Genomic DNA, 20,537 nt, shown 5'->3' with positions numbered 1-20,537 from the left:
AAACCAAATTACAGAGATAAAGCTTTAGATTTGTCTGGCCTTTCTCTTTTAATCTGAGAGACTGCAATCCCCTCGGGTCATGTACATTTTTAACAAGGACGTAACAGAAGCTTCCAGTGTTAATGACAGTAACTGGCCCTGCTGGCAGGTGGCTGTCATTGATTTATTGCTTCAATTAAATCCTGCCTCCCGTTCTACGTCTGACAAACAAAAACTAAACCCATCGCTCTTCCTCCTCCCAGGGCACTGTCATCATCATCGCCAACCACGGAGATCGGATTGATATTCCGGCCGGCTCCATGCTGGAAAACAAAATTGTATCTGGCAACCTCCGCATCATGGACCACTGACGCCTTTGTCACACACAAAAAACGCCCTCGTCGTGTGACCTAGTTGGCTTTATCCCAGCGATGTGACCCGTCATTTTTCACCGCATTGTTCTCCCTAAAGGGTATGTGTGATTGTATGTGCAGTGCTACTCTGCAGCTTCAACATTAGGTAGTAGTTTACATGGTTGATGGTTGGGGTTGCTTGTAGCTGGGATATCCTGCCCCCTACAGGCTGTTTATTATAAAATATAAACCTCAAATAGTGTTAATAATACGATACTTTTAGCGGTTATATTAAACGATGACTTAAATCCATAGTAGAGAGAAAAACAACAAATCAGATTCTATTTTTTATTATCTTTTAACTGTGATTTAAACTGTTCCTTTCTGCCAAAACAGACTCAAAATAGATACTATAATAATAATAATAATGTTAATTTATCATCATCTTCATCCTCTGTGTGCTCTTACAGCACTGCTAATGCAATCACACAGTGTACTTACATAGAGAGGTAAAGTCATGATGAGTTTTGAGCATTTATTTCAAGTGCTAAGATCTCACTATCAGACTCAGCATGGTTCCACAAAATACAGCGGTGACAAGATATGTCCAACTGAAAGAAATAACCGACATAATGTGCAGTTATCCATTATCTATACCTGGGGCTGGAGCCTGTCCTAGCTCACAGGTACATACAATACATAGTAATAAGCAACCATTGACACTCCCAGGAAGTTCAGTTTCCAGTTTATCGTCCACGCAGACACACAGAGAACATCCACACAGAAAGATTAAAACCCTTCACTGAGACACCATGCCGCCCTGCGATAACTCAAATGAAAGATAAAATAAGTGGTAAAATCACTCCTAAATTTGTCTTTTTACCTCAGACGTATCATCCATTCTAGATGAAATGAAATGTGAAATGTGAAATGTGAAGCATGTTCAAGTGTCCACTGAAGAGACAAAAACATCAGATCTGTGTGGACCAATGAGAGAGACTGTAACGTTTCTCAAATCAATACATACAGCAAACCACGTGTTTTTTTTTGTTCAGTTGAGGTTTCACTGCCGCTGTTTTCATGATGTAATCGCGTTGTGCCCTTTTTCTTCTGTAATGTTCTACGGAAACTGGACTGGAGAATTAGTGCCAGTAGTGGATAGAAAACGTGCGTTCATTTCCCTCGTTGTCTCGTCGTCGTTTAAAGCTAGCAGGTAGCATAGAGTGGGTTCATCAGGGAGTTTTTGCTGTAAACAGCTGCCTGCTGCATCTGAAAATGATGCTGATGATAAGAGCGGTGGCACTGGATCAAAACGGTAAAGTTGCATGCCAGAAAACCAAAACAATCAGTTGAAATACACTAAAAAGCTCAGCTGAGCTGAGGTGAAGTGAAGTGTTAATTCTCTGAGTGACACCTTTCACCTACAGGTAGTCATTTGATCCATTGTTAATACAAATATTTAGAGCTATTTTTTTTACAGGACAATACATTATGAATTTGTGGAACCATGCAGTAATCAAGTGAAATTAGTGACTTTCTTCCAGAGTAATGGCAACTAAGACTTCCACCCAATAGAGCGTAAAATAGACTTTAAGTGGTTAGATTTACACCTCCAGTGTCCAGGATAACCTTGGGCTTGTCTTGACTGAAAAGCTCCCAAGAGTTTGTGGCAGAGAGGAGATGTGTGAACAGCCTGTGTCTCTGTGACTGTTTGGTGCCCTTTCAGTTTTTTCAAAACTGTAATAATCATGTTTAAGCGAAGGCCTTTATTTGTTCAGTCCCTGTGTGATGTAGATTACGGAAAAATATCACAATGTCGTGCATTATTTTTGTTTTGTATGTTTGCTTACATTATGACCTTAATGTTGAATGAAACCGCATGCCTCATTACGGTGTCAAATCTCTCCTGTCGCCTCTGTCCATCACATGACTCAGCGTTAACTCTTCACACAAAGTAAAGACAAGAGGTGCAATACTTTCTTAGTGTTGGTTTACACACACACACACACACACACACACACACACACACACAAAGTTCCAGTGTAAGAATACTTGAGATGGGTCCGACATGTGGACCAGAAGCCTGAAAGCAATAAGTGTTGATTTGTGACAGTGACGAGGTCTCCATCCTCAGAGCTGAATAAAGTGCAATATGAAATAATGAGCATGCATCATCTGTTGTGTCTCTACACCCACAAACACTGCATTCATCAATAACTTAATCCAGAACAGGAAGTCAACAGCAAATTGTCATATTTTTACACTCAAATTCCTCCAAACACAAGATGAAAAGTACAATTCAAAGCTGTAGTTTATTTGACTTCATGTCTTTGTTCATACTATTCATACAAAGTATGATGACATTAAGTACTCAGGAAGGATAACAATACATTTTTGTATCTCCATCACCATCCAACATTTTTGTTTTCTGGTGTGAAAGAGCATTACAGCTTCATGTGGAAGCTAATATAACATCAGTTCTGTAAATCAGGAAAAAAAAAAGATGTAGCCTATTTCCAAACAGAACTTCCCACTACCACCCACCCAACTCAGAAACTAGAGGGGTTAACCAAAATTCAAAGTGGCTAGCTTGGAAATAAAGCCTCCTTGTTAAAATACCATAATTTGAAATGTATTGTGGTAATTACAGAGGTTGAGTTTAGCTATGATTTAAAGGTCCCATGACATGGTGCTCTTTGGATGCTTTTCCATAGACCTCAGTGGTCCCCTAATACTGTATTTGAATTCTCTTTCCCAAAATTCAGCCTTGGTGCAGTGACATTTTCATGCCATGGGACCTTTAAGATCTGGTTAACAAAGTTGAGATTCACTCAGCTTTTAGGTACAAATAAATGCATTGCCTTAGTGTTGACTTTAAACAACCCTAATGTGCACATTATATGCGAACCAAAACTGAAAGGTGAGCGTTAAATAGTCCCTGTAACACAGTGCCACATCTACTGCACTCAAATAGGTAAAACTGACAGATTTACAGATGTCTTTTTTATAATGGTGGTGGGATGTTTTCCAGTGTCCACTGGGACAAACTGGCAGCTTAGCTGAGTGGCGGTGCCATGTCCAGCTCTAAATCCATTATTTGCTTCTGTGTTGCCAGCATTGTCAATCAAATCACCACACACTAATATGCAGATTAGCTGAGGTTTTTCCTTTTGTGTTTAACTCTTAATAACAACTAGCATAACAACTAAGAATGCTTTTCTCCGTATTTTAAGTTTTCAGGGGCTTTAAACTTAGGCAAGAGCTTGAACGTGCCCTGTGGAGTTTTCTTGTAAATAAAGCTTAGGTTTACATTCAGTGTTTCTCATCAAAGCAAATTGTGTCTATCCTTGATGTCTAACAAATGTGTTGAATGCATATCCACCTCACTGTTACTATCACATTATTATTATTAAATATTTCTAAGCTGCAAAACAAAGAGATTGTGTTTAATCATAACCCAGCACACAGTGAAATATGTCACTTTTACACTTTATTGTTTAAAGTTGTTACAAAAAAAGTGTTTGTTGAAAACATTCTTTGCTTTAGCCTTTACAAGCACAAGGAGACTCCGGACAGGAGGAGGAAAAGATGAAGAAGAAGAAGTGGAAGAAGAGCGAGTGGAGGGCGGGGGGGGGGGGCGGACATGTGTTGGAGTTAAAATAGGGTTGTGATAACAGTACAGAAACAGAGTGAAGCCCTTACTCGCACACTTTATCCACAGAGAGAGACATGATGCCTCAGAGTCCATATAACAAAACAAAAACTGGGTGAAGGAGACACAAAACTTTAAATCCACAATAGACTTTTTGTTACTTATGAGGTATCCTCAGAAGATCTTAGCTGTGTGTGTGTGTGTGTGTGGATGTGACACAGGCCATTGTTTTCTCCCTGAGGTGAGTTAGTGTGTTGCATTCCAAGCACTGGGGTGATGGAAATTATACTGTGTGTTTCGAGAACTACTGTGTGGACAGAGGAACACACACAAACTGCACACATACAATACAATCATATAACATAAATTACAATCTCTCTCTCTTACACACACATACACACACACACACTAAAACAGACATACATGCCTGTGTATAGTGACGAAGGTATTGTGAACAGTTTGGAAGTGACTGATCAGTGACGCTGCTTCAGTGTTTGGGAGTGTCTACAGTACGAGTGTGTGTCTCGTTCTTTTGAGAAAACTGGATGCAGGATGTGTTGTGTACGCAGCGGGAGACTGGGACAATTTGTGCTTTTACACAACGTGCAAAATATCAGGACTGCCTTCTCTGCACTCATTACTTTGTCTCAGTCTGTGTGTGTTATTGTGGAAGTAGTTTGATGGGTCTACACTACAGTATAGGATGTCAGTGGTCGACATAAAGGTCCATTTAGTAGCTGTACTGTAATCCAGCTTTCGATCATATCAGGTGATCTTCCTCTGCCCAGTTTGTCATGAGATGTAGATGCTTGGATTTCCATTTTTCTAAACAATTTACGGACTTCTGGTCCATGTTGGCTTAAAAGTTGAGATGAAAATTCAATTTTCATATATCTGTTTTTGTCTTAGATTTTTTTTGCATGTCAATCTATGACCTAAGTAAGTTCGATCACTGTGACATTCGCTATATTGATGTCATTATTTTGAGGTCGGTGTTTTCGTCACCCCTGGGTGCAGTGGGGCGCAGTGCTTTTTGTAAATCAATACAAATTTGATCAAAGAAATTACGTACACTTTGTTTTTGTCTGTTCCTGTAGAGATGAATTTTTGAAAAGCTGAACAAATTGAGGAAAATATCTAATCAAACTTTTTCTAACCAATTGAGATTGAAATGATTTTATTTTTCTATAAATGAAAGGCCAGATGGATAGACATAGTTTTAAACCAGATACGCATATATCGAGCATTATCACCAAGTATTCTTCTTTGTACCTAAGTGGAATAAGAGAACAGTAATACAGTTGCTTGTTATTTAGGTCCTCCAACTACAGCTGAGTAAATGTGTTGATGACAGCTGTCACATCTGGTTATATCTTACATAATAATTTAAGTTATTTTTAAAATCATAGCCGGGTGGTGTGGCCTCGGGGTTGAGACGCCGACCAAGAACTGCAATGTCTCTAGTTTGCATCCAGACATTCCCCATCTCTCTCTCCCCTAACCTTTCTAATAAAATCATAGCTTTTGTGATTAACTGCTCTCTTTCAAATTCAAGTACAACTTTTGATATAAAAACAATGAATCATTTAGCCCTAATGTGCGCTAAATTAGTCCATTTTCTATAGAAATTTAGCAGACTTTAGGTTGAAGTTGACTTATCTCTGACTGGTTTGGAGGACCATATTAACGAGACGACAGCCAAGAGTTTCTTTTGGTTGTTCGGGACACCTCACAGAATTCATGTTTTATTAAACTACAGACCTTTATTTGTGGTCTACATAGTTTTAAACAAGATACACTTGTACCACATTTATCACAAACTGATCTGTTGGTGACCACATCAATATAGCAGGCGAAATTAACAGCCCCCTACAGCTTGTTAAGAGACCTTTAACAGCACTCTCGTTCAGCCCGAGTGACTGTTATTAGCAAAGCTGTTTGAATATATAAACATAAGTAAATGAAAGAGCAGGCAGTCCTGAAATGTTTGTATTCGCGTTGTAGAGCTCGTCGCTCCTAAAATGCTGCATAGGGGCCACTTCACAGTTTGAAAAGCACAAATTTATATAAAGCCCTGATGAGTACACACACATCCACGAAGAGAACTGTGCAGCTTGAAGCCATGCATGTTTGTGTGCATCAAACCTGAGTCAAACAGCCATGTGTTCAGATGGATGGGACTTTCTGCACTGTCCCAATTCAGGTGAGAGAGAGAGATGCACATTGAAATGACCTCAAGTCCCCCTTCTTACAAATCATGACTAGTATTTAAAATCATGCCTGAAATGCAGTGCAGTAAATCAGTGTTTTTCAAAAATAAAACACGTCATTATCAGCCTCTGAAAGCATCTTACAATATTGGCTGGAGTGAAAGTTTTCATTTCATTTAAATGTCTAGTTAAAGACCGTCAGGGTGTTGTTAATCATTAATATGTTTTTTTCTATTTCTCAGCTCAATGCTGAAAAGATATACAGATAAGAATACTGTGTCTGGCAAAATAATGGTTATCATTCATTTAATGATAACCATTATTTGCACAGTTACAGCATGAATTTCATGCTGTAACTGTGCAGGTGAGCCCCAAACATCACAGCAGAATAAGGAACAAGCAGCACTTTCTCTTTTTTTTTAACATCTGTATTCTTCTTTTTGTAAATGGAGTTAATTTGTGCAAGTCTGACCAGGTCTGGTTAGAGTGTGAGAGAGTGTGTGTGTGTGTGTGTGTGTGTGTGTGTGTGTGTGTGTGTGTGTTTGTTTTAGCTACATAGCTGCGGTATCATGGCTAACCTGCGATCAGAAAAGATTCACTCACCTGCGAAAACGCTTTCGCTTGGACTTTAAAGGGAGGGAGCGGCCCATTTAGGCTGTCTTGAGTGTCTGAGTGTTACAAAGATGCCCAGAAGACTCAGTTTCCCATAATGCTGCAGGAGGTTTCCGTTCCAAATCTATTGCTTTGAATGTGAAAAGGCGAGAAGTATAACTGAGGGGTTAACACACAAAGTGAGAGCACGCCAGAGGACGGGGTGTATAAATACGACAAACAGATCTGAGGGGGCAAACGTGGGGGAAAGACACAGAACGAAACCCTCAGAACACACCTAGAACTTTATATCTGATCAACAATATACTGTATTTTCAAATTAAAATGCTAAATAGTATTGAAGTTAGGCATATCTGACAGATAAAGGAAGAAGCGATGGTTCCTGGGCCATAAATAAACATCTTTGTTTAAATTAGCTCTAAGAGATGTACACAGATGTATACTGCAACAATAAACATGAATAAAAACCGTATGTTTGCACTACAGTATATTAGTAATTTAGAAAAATACTGTTGTTGAAAGTTCTTTCCGAGAAACAAACAAAAGGTTTACCCAGCAGTGTTCTGTTTGGTTTTTGTGTCTCTGAAAATATAGAAATCTTTGTTGTCATTCATGAAAAAGCAATACAAAGGTCACTTAAAAATGAGAGAGAGACAAAAAGTCCAGAAAAAAGTTTATATCTTAACTGCAGAGGGGAAAAAAACAAATCTGTGTAGCTCCCTGTTTTCATAGAAGGGTCAGCGTCTTAACAAAAAAACTCCCCGCTCTGCTTCACACAAGGGATGCTGGGAAGTTGCCCCTGCTAGTCGAGGGGCCCCTGGAAGATAAGTCTGACGTAGCCCTGCTCACCAGTCAGCTGTTGGGCACAAAAGGGGCAGGCGGCGTGGAAGGTGTGTGTGCCGTGTGGCAGCGGGATCTGACTCCAAAATGCTGCCGTCTTGTCTGAACAAACATGGCCGCAGGGGTTAAAGGCGTGAGTGGGCGGGGCGGCGTCCACGTAAAACCCCGCCTCGCAGCCCAACCACAGCGGCACGTACGGCCCTTTAGCTCGACACATGGGACACTCCCTCTGCCGGCCCTCCCGGCCCTCCATCTCCTCGCGGTGGTTGCCCCAGTTGTGGTACCCGTGCACGTGGCCACACTGGAGGTAGACCCAGGGCTGCTTCTCGTCCGGCGTGTCCTTGCGACGCATGGAGGGGAAGGCCAGCGTATTGAAGCCCACGGGACACTGCGGGCGGGCTGCGTTGATCTCCTGCCGCAGCGCCTCCAGGTGTTTGAGGGTGGGAGTGCGTGACAGGCCTTCAGCAGTGCGCCACAGCAGAGTCGCACCGCATAGGTCGATGAGAGAGCCGTCGACCAGCTCCTGACTCTCAGTCTCCACCTGGAACAGAGACGTTACAGAGATGAGCTGCTACAGATAACAGGAGTATAAAAATAAAAATACAAATACAGCAGGTCATACGCTGAGATCACTAAATACCAAACAAGACAAGATGTTACAATCAGGGCCGATTTTAGAAATACTGAGGTCATGAGTCCAAGTAGCCCGTCCACCTCCAGATATTTTTCCATATTTGTTTTCAATTTAACTGAAATGTTGTATTCATGTAAGTTTCTCAACATGATTTTCTAAAGAACATCTCTTTGAGTTTCATCTGCTCTACCAAGCCTGAACTTTGGTAGGAAAAGTTTTTTAAATTGTTGTATTTATTCATTTATTTATTTCTTACATTTTCTTGTCCTAAACATTGTCCAAATGTTAGGTCACTGCATCTAAAGAACCTTACTTTAAATGATAGAAAACGTAAACTGCACTTTAGGTCAAATTCCCAGAAATAACACTTCGTACTTGACCTCTGTTTCCCTCAATGGTAGCTGCTATTTATTATTCATTTTTTGGAGAACATGGATTATGTGTACATGATGGTGTTAGATAAGAAGTCAGGAGATCACCAAAGTTAGTATATATTTTTTTTTAATGGCAATACATCTACAGCAATAGTTGTTGAGATATTTCCTGACCGACCCACACTGCTATACCTGGAAACCCACTGCTGGCTTGGCTAAAAAATAACTATAATACATACATACTGACTTTTAACTTTTCTCTATTAATTTATTCCAGCTTTACTTCTGTCGAAATAATATGAACGGGAACTCAACTTTGACACTAGGGTGATAGTCTTGAAAGATTATTGTAAAACAATATTAGGAATGCTAAAGATTATTTCAGATTATCTATGTAACAGGTTATTATTGATTTATCTGATTATTTTAATATTTTTTTTTTATAAAAAGTCCACAAAAAATTTAAACTGCCCCTCAAAAGTCAAGAGACCGACATCTTTAAATGTCTCTTTATAAAAATATTCAGTTCAAAATTATATAAAACACAAAAGCTGATGATTTTTTTCCCAGGATTCTCTAAATATTCCTACTATTTTACTTATATTGAACGGATTCCTACCCATTAAAATTGTGAGTGATATCTCCAGCCCCCCCATGACAGTAAATAGGATAAGCAGTTTAGAGAATGGATGGATGGACGTATAGTAGTATTCATCTGAGCACAGTAGGTGGCAGTGTAACACAGACATTTCTCCCTCAGACAGCTGTGTAATGCAGGGAGGAGGCAAGAGGCAATATATCACTAGGAAATAAAAAAAAAAAGAACGGGGGTGTAAGTAAACTACAATCTTGATGAAGTGCTCGGTTTGGCTTGGTCAGATCAGACACAGAGGAGAAATTCCACTTTTAGAAAACTAGACAGGGACACAAATGAGAGGATGAAGAGAGAAAGACTCAGCAGAGAGGGAGGGAAAGAAAGGACTACTACCCACTAACTATTTGAGGAAAAACAAAAAATGAGGGGAGCTCCCAGGGTTTTTGGTGAGATCATTCATACTAACGCTGGTGTTGCTCAGGGAAAACACATTTCTGAGGCGGCAGCACAACACAGCCACGGGTTGATGCGTCCCTGACAGTTTTTAACCTTCATTTGTCCAGGGAAGGTTCGCTGAGCACATGTGTGCTCTTTATGTCACACTCTGATGCAGTAACACACATTCACATCTGCCCAGTAAAACTGGAACGGGTAAGAGTTCGGTCAGTGTCTCGCTTGAGGAAAACAGTTTTTTTCCTCCCAGCTGTTTAGTTGATTTCAAACCAGAAACCTTTTGGATCACGTGGCTGCTCCTCTAATCAATAACCTACTGCCACATCTACGAAAAGATGACAATATGAAAAAATATTTGTCTGATCAATAAATAACCACACTCAAGTTTAATGATGTGAGCGCTCCGTCGTCGATTCAATTTGTGTAAACATCCACACACTTTCACTCTCGACACAGTTAGAATTTAATTACACAGAAGCAAATCATTTATCGACACAAACACTTTTATTAAACACAGCAGGAACTCAGACACTGTACTCATTTATTATACTTTACAACAGCCCCCACAGCAGGCTCACTGCAAACCGCTGTGTGTGTGTGTGTGTGTGTGTGTGTGTGTGTGTGTGTGTGTGTGTGTGTGTGTCTAGTGACACGCACTATGTGTGTGTGTGTGTGTGTGTGTGTGTGTGTGTTTTGCACTGTAAGATATTCCTAATTAAGCTGGCTTCAACCTTATGTCCAACTGCAGAAGGGCAGGCAGCTGCCCTGTTGGCAGGGCTGTGTGAGTCGGTCCACAAACTGAAGCGAACCTGCTGCACATAAAATATTGCCTTAGGTTTACTGCTTTAGAATAAATAAAAAATCCTCTAAAACACAAATGTTTTTTGTTTTTGTTTTTTCAGGCTAAATCGCTTTCTGGTGTCATGTTTTTCTAATGATAGATGGCTTTTTTAAACAATGTAAAGACAGGCAAGATTACAAACAAGGGATTTTAAAGCCCTTAATTTATTCAACAGCACACTTCAGCTACCTATTAACACAAACACACATACACACACACAAATACATACACAGAACTTGCTGAGACAACTTGCCCCCCTCCCCCCATTCCATCAGAAAGTCCTTCAGCTGTTAACCTTTGCTAACGCAGGGCAGTTATCCCATTTAGAGAGCTGTGAGGGGAGGGTGCAATACACTAGATTACATAGCTGAAAGATGCTAGCGGACTCAGGCAAAGCGCTATTTTGGAGAGTGCTACTTGCCGACCTGTGGATGAAACCAAATCCCCAAAAAATTACTACAGCTCTTGCAAAATGGGTGGCAACTAACTACAGACCTGTCAGCATCGTAGAAGACTCGGGTCTTAAAGACGTACTATGGTTGGCATAGTGATCTCACTAAGTAGCGTATGTATGACACGTCAATTCGTATGCCATTTTTGCGTGTTATCAAGACGCATAATCGTTGTTTAGCGTGTTTATCAACGCCGTTTGGCCTCCATTGACCTACATTACATGTGTATTATCACCATAGCGAGTAGTATGAAAGGATGGAGGTGGGTTGGGGTGGCGGATGGGTAAAACACAGGACTTCCACCCAGGAGAGTCGGGATCGCATCCCGCGTGTGGTGTTTATCAACCGTTTTTTTTTTTTTTTTAAAATAAAGCCTTCCCCAATCAGTCCCTCCAGAAAAATGTGATTATGCGATCGCATAATTCAATGCATAATCAGCCAAAGTCCGCATATTTATGCGGGGGCCGCATTTTTTCAAATACGCCACACTTTCGCCGCATAAATTGCTGATTTCCGCGCAAAATATGCGGGGCTTGCATGATTTCATAATCCCTGCATTTTTGTTGCAAAAAAGTCACATATATCTTAGCAGAAAGTTGAAAAATGTTACGTTTACTTCACATAAGAGCAGCCATTTTCCCATGTTGCCATGGGAACGTTATGAAGTGACGTAATTACACGACGTGAACATCATCGAAAAGCTACAAACCCCGCGATGAAGCCATGATGAAACCGCAGTTTTTGCAAGTTCCAGCAATTTCATTGCATAAAATTGCATAAATATCCCGCATATTGTGCCGCATAATCAAGGATTTTTGGCCACAACAATCACAAAAAAACTCCGCATTTTTCTGGAAGGACTGCCCAATGTTCTTTTCCTAAACCCAACCGTTTATTGTTTTCCTAAGCGTTTGACGTTAGTCACCGTCGTGTTTTTGTTGTTTTTTAGTGTTACTAAAGCCTTTCCCAATGTTCTTTTCCTAAACCCAAACTTTTTTACACGTGTGACGTTCTCGCGATAGCACGGCACGTTCTCGCGATAACACGCCACGTGGTATGTATGTTTACATCCGCTGTATACAGCGTAGACATACACGTGGATAGCTCAAAATGCGTACAGATGACACGCCATTTGGCTTTAGGAAAGTGCTATGTATGTTTACACAAAGTCATGATGCCATGTTGCAGATTCACACATTTTTCTTTTGTTTACAGTAAATAAATAATAAACAAATATAAAATATGCGATTAATCGCGATTAAGAAAAAAATAATCGTTTGACAGCCCTAGTTTTTATTATTAAAAAGTTGAAAAAAGATGTGTTTGGGAAAATATCAGAAATTATCCTTTTCCTCTCAGTCGGCTAAAGGGGTCTGTGTTTGACTGACAGCAGCTGGCAGGCTGAGCCCCGGCAGGGAACAATAGACAAAACAAACTTGCGCTGTAGCCTACATGTCATGTGCAGGCAGTGTGTTGTAGTGGTATTAAAGAGTGAGGAGCATACCAGCATCTGAAAAAAACCAAAGTGGTATGTTTACATGCTGTTTAATGTGCTGCAGCTAATTAACCTGCAAACTGACATACGCAGTGCACCTTTCCCAGGTGAATGTTTCATTGGTGGCTTGTTTAACAAGCTAAGATGTAGGACAAGACGTGTGTTCATGTTTGTTAGTTAGATAAGAAGGAGACCTTAGCAGAAAAGCTAATGTGGGTTGTTGTTCAGAGTCTGTGGCTCCTGTGTTGTGTAGTAGGCTGCTGAGATTAGAACGCTGATGTTACAGCTTGATGCAAATATGGTTTAAAATCAAGCCTTTTGATTGGCTGTATGGGCACAAGGTATCCATCTACTTAGATGAATTAATGTGAAACTAGGGGGCGCCATCATGAAACCAAAAAATATATGAAATATGAATGTATTTTTGGTTTCTGATTTTTCTCAACAGGATTTTTGATTCACAGAGCAGATATGTAAAGTATGCTTAAGCAGCTTATTTACAGTTTCCAATTCTGATTCTAGTTTCTGCATAATAGTACCTACAATAAACTAAAACTAATCCTTCAAAATCTTCTGTGACAGCATCACCATCCCCCAGAATGACACAAGACTCCCCTGGGTTGTCTCCACTCCTGTGTGCATTCAGCATGGCAATTAAACCCCCATCATGTTCTGTCACCGTACATAATGAAAATAGGTGCTTTCCCAATAGCTGACTATCTAAATTGTCAATCAACTGTGAAATAATGAGTGGTTTCTATAGTGGTGGATAATGCACACATAGTTAACTCACTGGATAGTAAAGGGCAGGTGGAGATAAGAGAGCTGTTAATTTGTGCTGCACTGGAGAGACTTGAAAACAGGTGGGACACCAGATAAAGAGACGGATTAATGTTAGAACTGCTGACTGTGTGCTTGTGGTTGATGATGTGTATGTTGTGGGTGACAAGATGGGGTGGAGAGGAATAGAGGAGAGAAAGCTAATCATACACACCACCAACAACCTAAATGCAATCAGATAAATGCCACATGACAGCGGGAGCGTTACAACTGGCTCAGAGGCTCTGACGTCAGCTGGAGGATCCCCTTACAAGGTCCTGTTACACACAGCTTTGACAGCCGGACCTGTTGCCATGGGGAAGGCATCCCGATAACCTCCTGGTGGTGTTAAGCTCTGACTGACCTCCCGCTGCCTGAACGACAGAGTTGGTACAAGAGTGTGAGTTGAAGTGATGGAAAGAAAGACAGACAGAAAGAAGCTTTTTTTGTAGGAAAAGCAGACACTTGAAAAGTTTTTTTTTCATGATGACAGGATTTGTTTTGTTCATTGCTTTGTTCATTTTTAAAGCGGTTATAATTAGAGATGAGCCGATATCGATGCCAGTATCGGTATCGGCTCCGATACTGCCTAAAACGCTGGTATCGGTATCGGGAAGTACTGGAGTTTATGCACCAATCCGATACCATGTAATAAATCCCTAAAGAAAATCTACATTAAAGTAGTTTATTTATGTTCTTTTTCCGTTATAACTGACTGTCAAACTGGATAATAACAGAAAGTTCTGTGGCGTTCATTGTTTGTGTTTGTTCATGTTTCACAAAGAGTTTAACCTGAGCCAGACCGACAACAAAGATAGAAATCATATCACATCCATACAGGGATAGTAGTATACAGTTGTTAAAACATAATGAAATATATGACATACTGGTATCGGATCAAAGAAATCGAAGCAAAAAATGGTATCGTGCCATCTCTAGTTATAACCAACGACAATGTGAAGGGGGTCGATCATTGTGACGAAGCTACAGAGAATTATCACTCACAGTGTAATTTCAGCTGCAGCAGGCAGCTGTTTTCAAAGAAAACGCTCTAAAAACCCACTGTACACTACCTTCCCAGCAGCAAACAGAAGACAGACACAGTTAGAGACTAGCTGCTGAACACAGTGGAGCATTTAGAAGCTAAAGTTGGTAGTGACTAAAAACAGAGATAATATTGAACTTACATTGCACCAGGTGGACACAAACATGACTCCAAATGAATAATAATGTTGCTATGTAACTGCTGGATGTGTAAATAAGCAACTGTTTGTTAAAAAGTTCACCATATCAGCTTAAAAAGTGATATGTCTATGTTGTGATCACAAAATCCGCTGCACTCAAATGGCCACAGAAATCAGTTATTGCAGGCTGTCAGCTGCTATCCCGTCTGTCCTTACCTTTTGAAAAGTCACAAACACAGTTCCTTTCCAAAGCAGCAATGTTTTATTAGGGTTAATCTCAAACTACTCTGTCAACACACCCTGACTGTGAAAGCCCTTTAGTAGTTGAATCTTTGTTTTGAATGTTCTGAGCACACTGAACGCACCGTGTTCAGTGAATGTGGCGCTACATGTTTAGCATCTTTTCTCACCATCTTTCCCCGCTGCTGTGCTGAGCGGGTCTCCCGCAGGGTGAAGACGTTGCCGCAGACTGAGATCTCCCTCCAGACGCCTGGTTTGGAGTCCTGGGTGAAGCCGTTTCGAGGGTGCATCACCAGCACGCCGTTGGTGGTCAGCCCGTCCATTTGACCATCTAACGTCTTCCACTTGGCAGCCTTCTCCTGAGGAAAACGAAGACATCGGAGGGTGTGATCAGAACGGGGACAATTTAAATGTTTATTATGCAGTCCTGATTCAGAAATCTGTAATATATTGTCACTCAGTTGTTTATGATAAGTAGGTATATTGTCAATCGTATATTCTTATTTATAGTGGGACATTCTTATTTATAGTGGGACATGGCCATCTCGCTCAGCACTCAACACCAAATATCTGAACTCAACAGGGTGCAAAGCACAATATAGGGTGGAGAGGGAGTAGTGGAAAATGTATTCCTGACTTGTCTAGCAGCAGCATTTTGTTGTACGCAGTGAAAAGTGTTGCCAAAATGACATGCTGCAGCTTGAAAAATAAAAAAAACTGGAAAGCAAATTATCAAGCATCAGTTCCTCTTTTTTCATATACTTTCATAGACACTTTTTTTTTTTTTTAAGATTATTTTTTTGGGCATTTTAGGCCTTTATATATAGGATAGCTGAAGACATGAAGAGAGAGAGAGAGAGAGAGAGAGAGAGAGAGAGAGAGAGGAGAGAGAGAGAGAGAGAGAGGGGCCAAAAGCAGAAGGTTGGAGTCGAACCCGCGGCCGCTGCGTCGAGGAATAGACCTCTGTACATGGGCGCGCGCTCTACCAGGTGAGCTACCTGTTTCATAGACACTTTGACAGGACATTAGTTGTTGTCCCTCTGCTGTCATGACAATGTCAAATCAAGAAAAATAATGTTTGCTTCTGAGGGTGTTTTCACACATGAAAGTCCGAACCAAGGTTCATGTTTTTGTTACATTGTATACATTTGATCCGGTAAGTTTTGGTTTCACACTGCAGTTATGCAAGCGCACTAAAGATCTATACGTGACAATACTACATCCTGTCGTCATCACATACGTGAGCTGCGTCTCCAGATACTTATAATTGATTGGTTTGTAGACGGGCTTCTATCCTCTCGTCTTCTCTCTCTGTGTCGGAGTTTTTTCAACTGACTGCTGCTCTCCCCTAGTGCTGCGGCTCTTTTTGTTTTGTTGTGATATTGAGAAGCAAGACACGGGAACTTTTTGAGAGCTTCTTGTATTTGGTCCGAAAGTCTGAACCATCCAAAAAATGCTTTCACACTATAAACAAACCGGACCTTGGTTCAGTTTGGTCCGGACCGAGACCACCTCTTTTTATCGAACCAAAATTTGGTCTTTTGATCTGGACCGTGGTCCGGGGGAGGTTTCACACCTGTAATTTTGGTTCGGAAGTCCGAAAGTCCGGACCAAATGAGGTAGGTGTGAAAATGCCCTGACATTAAATGAAAAAAATGTATTACAAAGTAAAAGCAAACATGATAGGGAAAAAAAACAGGTTAAAGGTTTTGCACAGAATTTTATCTAATTATAATAATAGTTAATAACTATTTCCTGTCTTATTCCCTCAATTTCTTTTGTCATATGGTTATTTGGTGCTTTCTCCTTTCATCTTGCTGCCTTTTACTGTCTTATACTCGCCTACACATGTCTGAAGCACCAGACAAAACACAGCTCACCCCGAGGAAGATGTTCTTGGAGGAGTCGAAGCCGGCGGCATAGATGCGTGCGGTGTAAGGCGGCGTGCGCTGGCACATGATGCGGCAGGCGAAGCGGGAGATGGTGCTCTGGACCGACTGGGTGTCTGCATTACTCTGGCTGCCCGCCACTGTGTCTGTCACTACAAAGTCTATGGGACCCTCTGTTGATCTACCGATCTGGTGAAGAGAGATGGAGATGTGTTCTAACATGTTTCAGACGAGATATCAAGAAAACTAATCTCATGCATTCCAGCTATGAGATTAGAGATGAGATTAAATTATTGCGATATTACAAGTAAATCATGTGAGAGGGAGTGAAGTGGGAAAAAATAAGGACTGTAACTGGTTGTAAAAGCTGAGGCTTGTTACCTGGAACATGTCTGTATTGCTGTCATGGGTGTACTCCACCACCACCGTCTGGGCTCGAGACAAAGTGTAAGAAATGCTGTGCTGGTCTTTGTTGCTTATGGCCTGATGAGACAGTAAGGAAGAAAGGATAGATGAAAACAGAGAAGATAGAGAGACAAAAGTTAATGCTCTCAAATCAAGCCCTTCACTTAAATTGTACACAAGGATTGAACCTGAACATGCTTTATGACAAGAAAAAGCCTTCTCACTGATCCTCACGGAGAACAATAAGTACAAATAGGAAGGGTGGAGTGGGTGAAGAGTTCAGTTATGTAGTCACTGGCTGGACTTTACACAGCTTCAACATCTTTTCAGTCAGGACCACCCAACAGACAGAAATGAGAACAGAACTTTGAGACTCTTTAAATCATTGCAGCTAAAACCCTGTGTGTGTGTGTGTGTGTGTGTGTGTGTGTGTGTGTGTGTGTGTGTGTGTGTGTGTGTGTGTGTGTGTGTGTGTGTGTGTGTGTGTGTGTGTGAGAGAGTACAAAAGTGTGTGTCCAACCGCCTGTTCATTTAACAGATGTCTGGGCGGCCTTATAACTGACAATGGAAACACACGGACATGTGCTTCCCAGGCATTTGCTAGAAAACGCTCCGTTACCTTCCACTGGACCGTTCACATGTTTCTCCTAAAAACCTTCAGCGTGTTCCAGTTAAACTCTGTGTAAAATACATTGTTCAAATACCTTTTAAACTTCGACAGAGCCTTGTATCTGCTTATTTTCCCTTTTCTGCTAAGTCAGGGAAGCTTTGCTAAACACTTTCCATTTCCTGTCTTGCTGATGGTGTGTGTGTGTGTGTGTGTGTGTGTGTGTGTGTGTGTGTGTGTGTGTGTGTGTGTGTGTGTGTGTGTGTGTCTGGTACTTTAATATCAGAACAAAAAGCAAACGAGGCCAAATCCACTGAACTTTGGGTTTCATTTGATGTTGTCAGACAAATAAAATCATACCCCTACAAAGATGATACTTTTTTAAGAGGAGAAAAGAATGATATTTTCTAACTCACGCATATGTCTTTTCTTTATCACTTTCATGAACACTATAGCCATGAAACTCACTTAAATCATCACATAAACTTTCAGTTCAAGAAGAAAGGGACTGAAACTGCTGATGTGTAGGGTTTTGATGACTGCAGTTTTGTAATCCCTGGGATGACTACATGATGACTGTATTGTGTGTTTATGTCTGTGTGTTCACCTTGGCTGCCTGTGGAGAGCAGGCGATGTGAACTGTGCTGGGTTTCACCCCGTTTGCCTTCGGTCTCTTACAAAGTGCAAAACGACTCTTGCGTCGGCCTCGGTCCCCGTTGGGCAGAGAGCCATTGTACCTGCACAAACACACGTACACAAACACATAAACACACACACATACATATACAAAACAATAGGGCATTATTGTCTGAGCAGCCGTATAATACACTGGAAAAACAGTCATTGTGGAAAATGCTTGAGGCATTTTGGTGCACTCCCTCCATGCCCCTACGACCATATGCATGCATGCATGCGCGCGCACGCACGCGCACACACACGCACACACACACACACACACCTATACTTTCATGCATTTTTTTCTTCTTATTTTTTTACAAAAGCACATAATGTGCCCATAAACAACAAAGCCCTCCAAACATAACCCCAGAAAGGCTGAGAAAATAAACACACAAAGAGACTCATTTAGCCTGATACATGGCTGAGGAAAGAAGGATAAACAGAGGCGTTCCCTCCAACAGAATGGAGTCTCTGTGACTCCCGGCTGCACCGTGACTGTGCTGTTGTGTCTCTGTGAGTGCGAGTGCGAGTGCGAGTGCGAGTGCGAGTGCGAGTGCGAGTGCGAGTGCGAGTGCGAGTGCGAGTGCAAGTGCAAGTGCAAGTGCAAGTGCGTGTGTGTCTTGCTAAATATCCTAAAGTAAAAAAACTTTCAGAAAACATTCGTCATCTCCAGCTACCTTTCAGTATATCAACTGTGTGTTTCTGACTTAAACTGACCCATCTGCAGCTGCATTATAGTAGAAAAGGGGTTCAACCCTCGAAAAAAAAAGTTGCATTGCATTCATAAAAATCAAGATATCTCATTCAACATAGCAGAAGGTACTAGTTGACAACACTAATACAAACAACAAAAAAGCGATTAACAAAAGCAAAATTCGTGGATATAAGCAATGAAATAAAAAACCCTGGATGGAGAAAAAAAGTGTTCATTTGCTATAGCAGCCAGTGATTTAAACACTGTAGCTGTACTTTGGGTTTCCATGTATAAATGTATACACATTAGTTGCTGTAAACAGCACGCACACCCAGGTTACACAAGGTTTTGTTCTTCATTGCACACACATGTTTTAGATACAGTAAGCCATTACCAGCGTGACTTGTTATTCCTGCTAACCAAACCACCTTTATAAACATTACCACATGCATAAACATCGCTCACAATTTTAACATTGTTATGACACCCAGAAGCCACAGGAGTTATGGACTCCTCTGGATTCGCTGATATACTGTAACTATACTCAACTGCAATAAATACAATGTGATAACTCAAGAAAAACACGGCACCAGACATGATCAGAGATTAAATTTCTTCCTACAGCTTTTTGCTTAGCCTTGAATTATTATATCATTCATTTTGGGGTCTTGTTCTTTTAAAAAGGTTAAGCCAAATAAAAAAAAATACAAAAAAACAACATCTCTTGACTTTTAGAGCATGTACCATTACCCAGAACCTTTCAAAGGCAGCTTTTAATGTATCAAAAGATTTCCACAAAAGCAGGAATCCAGTGGTAAACTTAAAGTGCTCATATTATGCTCATTTTCAGGTTCATAATTGTATTTAGAGGTTATATCAGAATAGGTTTACATAGTTTCATTTTCAAAAAACACCATATTTTTGTTGTACTGCACATTGCTGTAGCTCCTCTTTTCACCCTGTGTGTTGAGCTCTCTGTTTTAGCTACAGAGTGAGGCATCACACTTCTATTCCATCTTTGTTGGGAGTCGCAAATGCGCAGTAGCTAGGTAAGGACTACTAGCCAGTCAGAAGCAGAGTTTGAGGGTGTGCCACGCTAGCAGCTAGGCGAGCATTATAACTTGTGCTACAAAGTGACGCATGTTGGTCACTGAAGTAAAGGCTGGACTACAATAGAGCTGTTTGGAGCAGTTTGTGAACAGTGTTTTCTGTTGGAGATGGTAAGTGCCTTTGGGATGGAGTTTGGGCTTTTTCACTTTGTAAACCTATAACGTGCACAAAAAAGATATATAACACAATAAAGGAAAGGGAAAAAGACAAAAAGCATAATATGAGCACTTTAACAAATACTGGACAACACAGCGACAATGTCAAAAAAGTAGTAAAAAACCAGGACTGCAGACGCAGGACTGTGTAAAGCCTGAAAAAGTTTTCTTTAAACATTAATAAGAAAAAACAAGAGAAAACGCTTTGACTACAGAACTAGCCATGCCTATAGCAGTGTTTCTCAAATGGGGGTACACGTACCCCT

The 20,537-nt window shown here is 40.8% G+C and overlaps 2 protein-coding genes across 3 annotated transcripts in view; one reads left to right on the top strand and one right to left on the bottom strand.

The window, feature by feature from the left end:
* Positions 1–2,496, top strand: part of ugp2b (UDP-glucose pyrophosphorylase 2b) — a 42,295-nt gene extending 39,799 nt beyond the window's left edge. For both annotated transcript variants that reach the window (XM_031316116.2, XM_031316115.2), the window contains exon 10: positions 243–2,496. In XM_031316116.2, the coding sequence (XP_031171976.1) occupies positions 243–350 (108 nt within the window). In that variant the 3' untranslated portion in view covers positions 351–2,496. The remainder of the gene's footprint in view (positions 1–242) is intronic.
* Positions 2,497–7,075: 4,579 nt separating this feature from the next.
* peli1b (pellino E3 ubiquitin protein ligase 1b) overlaps positions 7,076–20,537 on the bottom strand; it is a 42,489-nt gene continuing 29,027 nt past the window's right edge. The window contains exons 3-7 of the mRNA XM_035992658.1: positions 18,242–18,371; positions 17,004–17,105; positions 16,614–16,811; positions 14,904–15,092; positions 7,076–8,187 (exon numbers count right to left, since the gene is read on the bottom strand). Of these exons, the coding sequence (XP_035848551.1) occupies positions 7,609–8,187; positions 14,904–15,092; positions 16,614–16,811; positions 17,004–17,105; positions 18,242–18,371 (1,198 nt within the window). The 3' untranslated portion in view covers positions 7,076–7,608. The remainder of the gene's footprint in view (positions 8,188–14,903; positions 15,093–16,613; positions 16,812–17,003; positions 17,106–18,241; positions 18,372–20,537) is intronic.

This window comes from Sander lucioperca, chromosome 15 (genome assembly GCF_008315115.2).
Source record: "Sander lucioperca isolate FBNREF2018 chromosome 15, SLUC_FBN_1.2, whole genome shotgun sequence".
Taxonomy (NCBI): domain Eukaryota; kingdom Metazoa; phylum Chordata; class Actinopteri; order Perciformes; family Percidae; genus Sander; species Sander lucioperca.
This window is presented reverse-complemented; position numbering and strand designations above follow the sequence as displayed.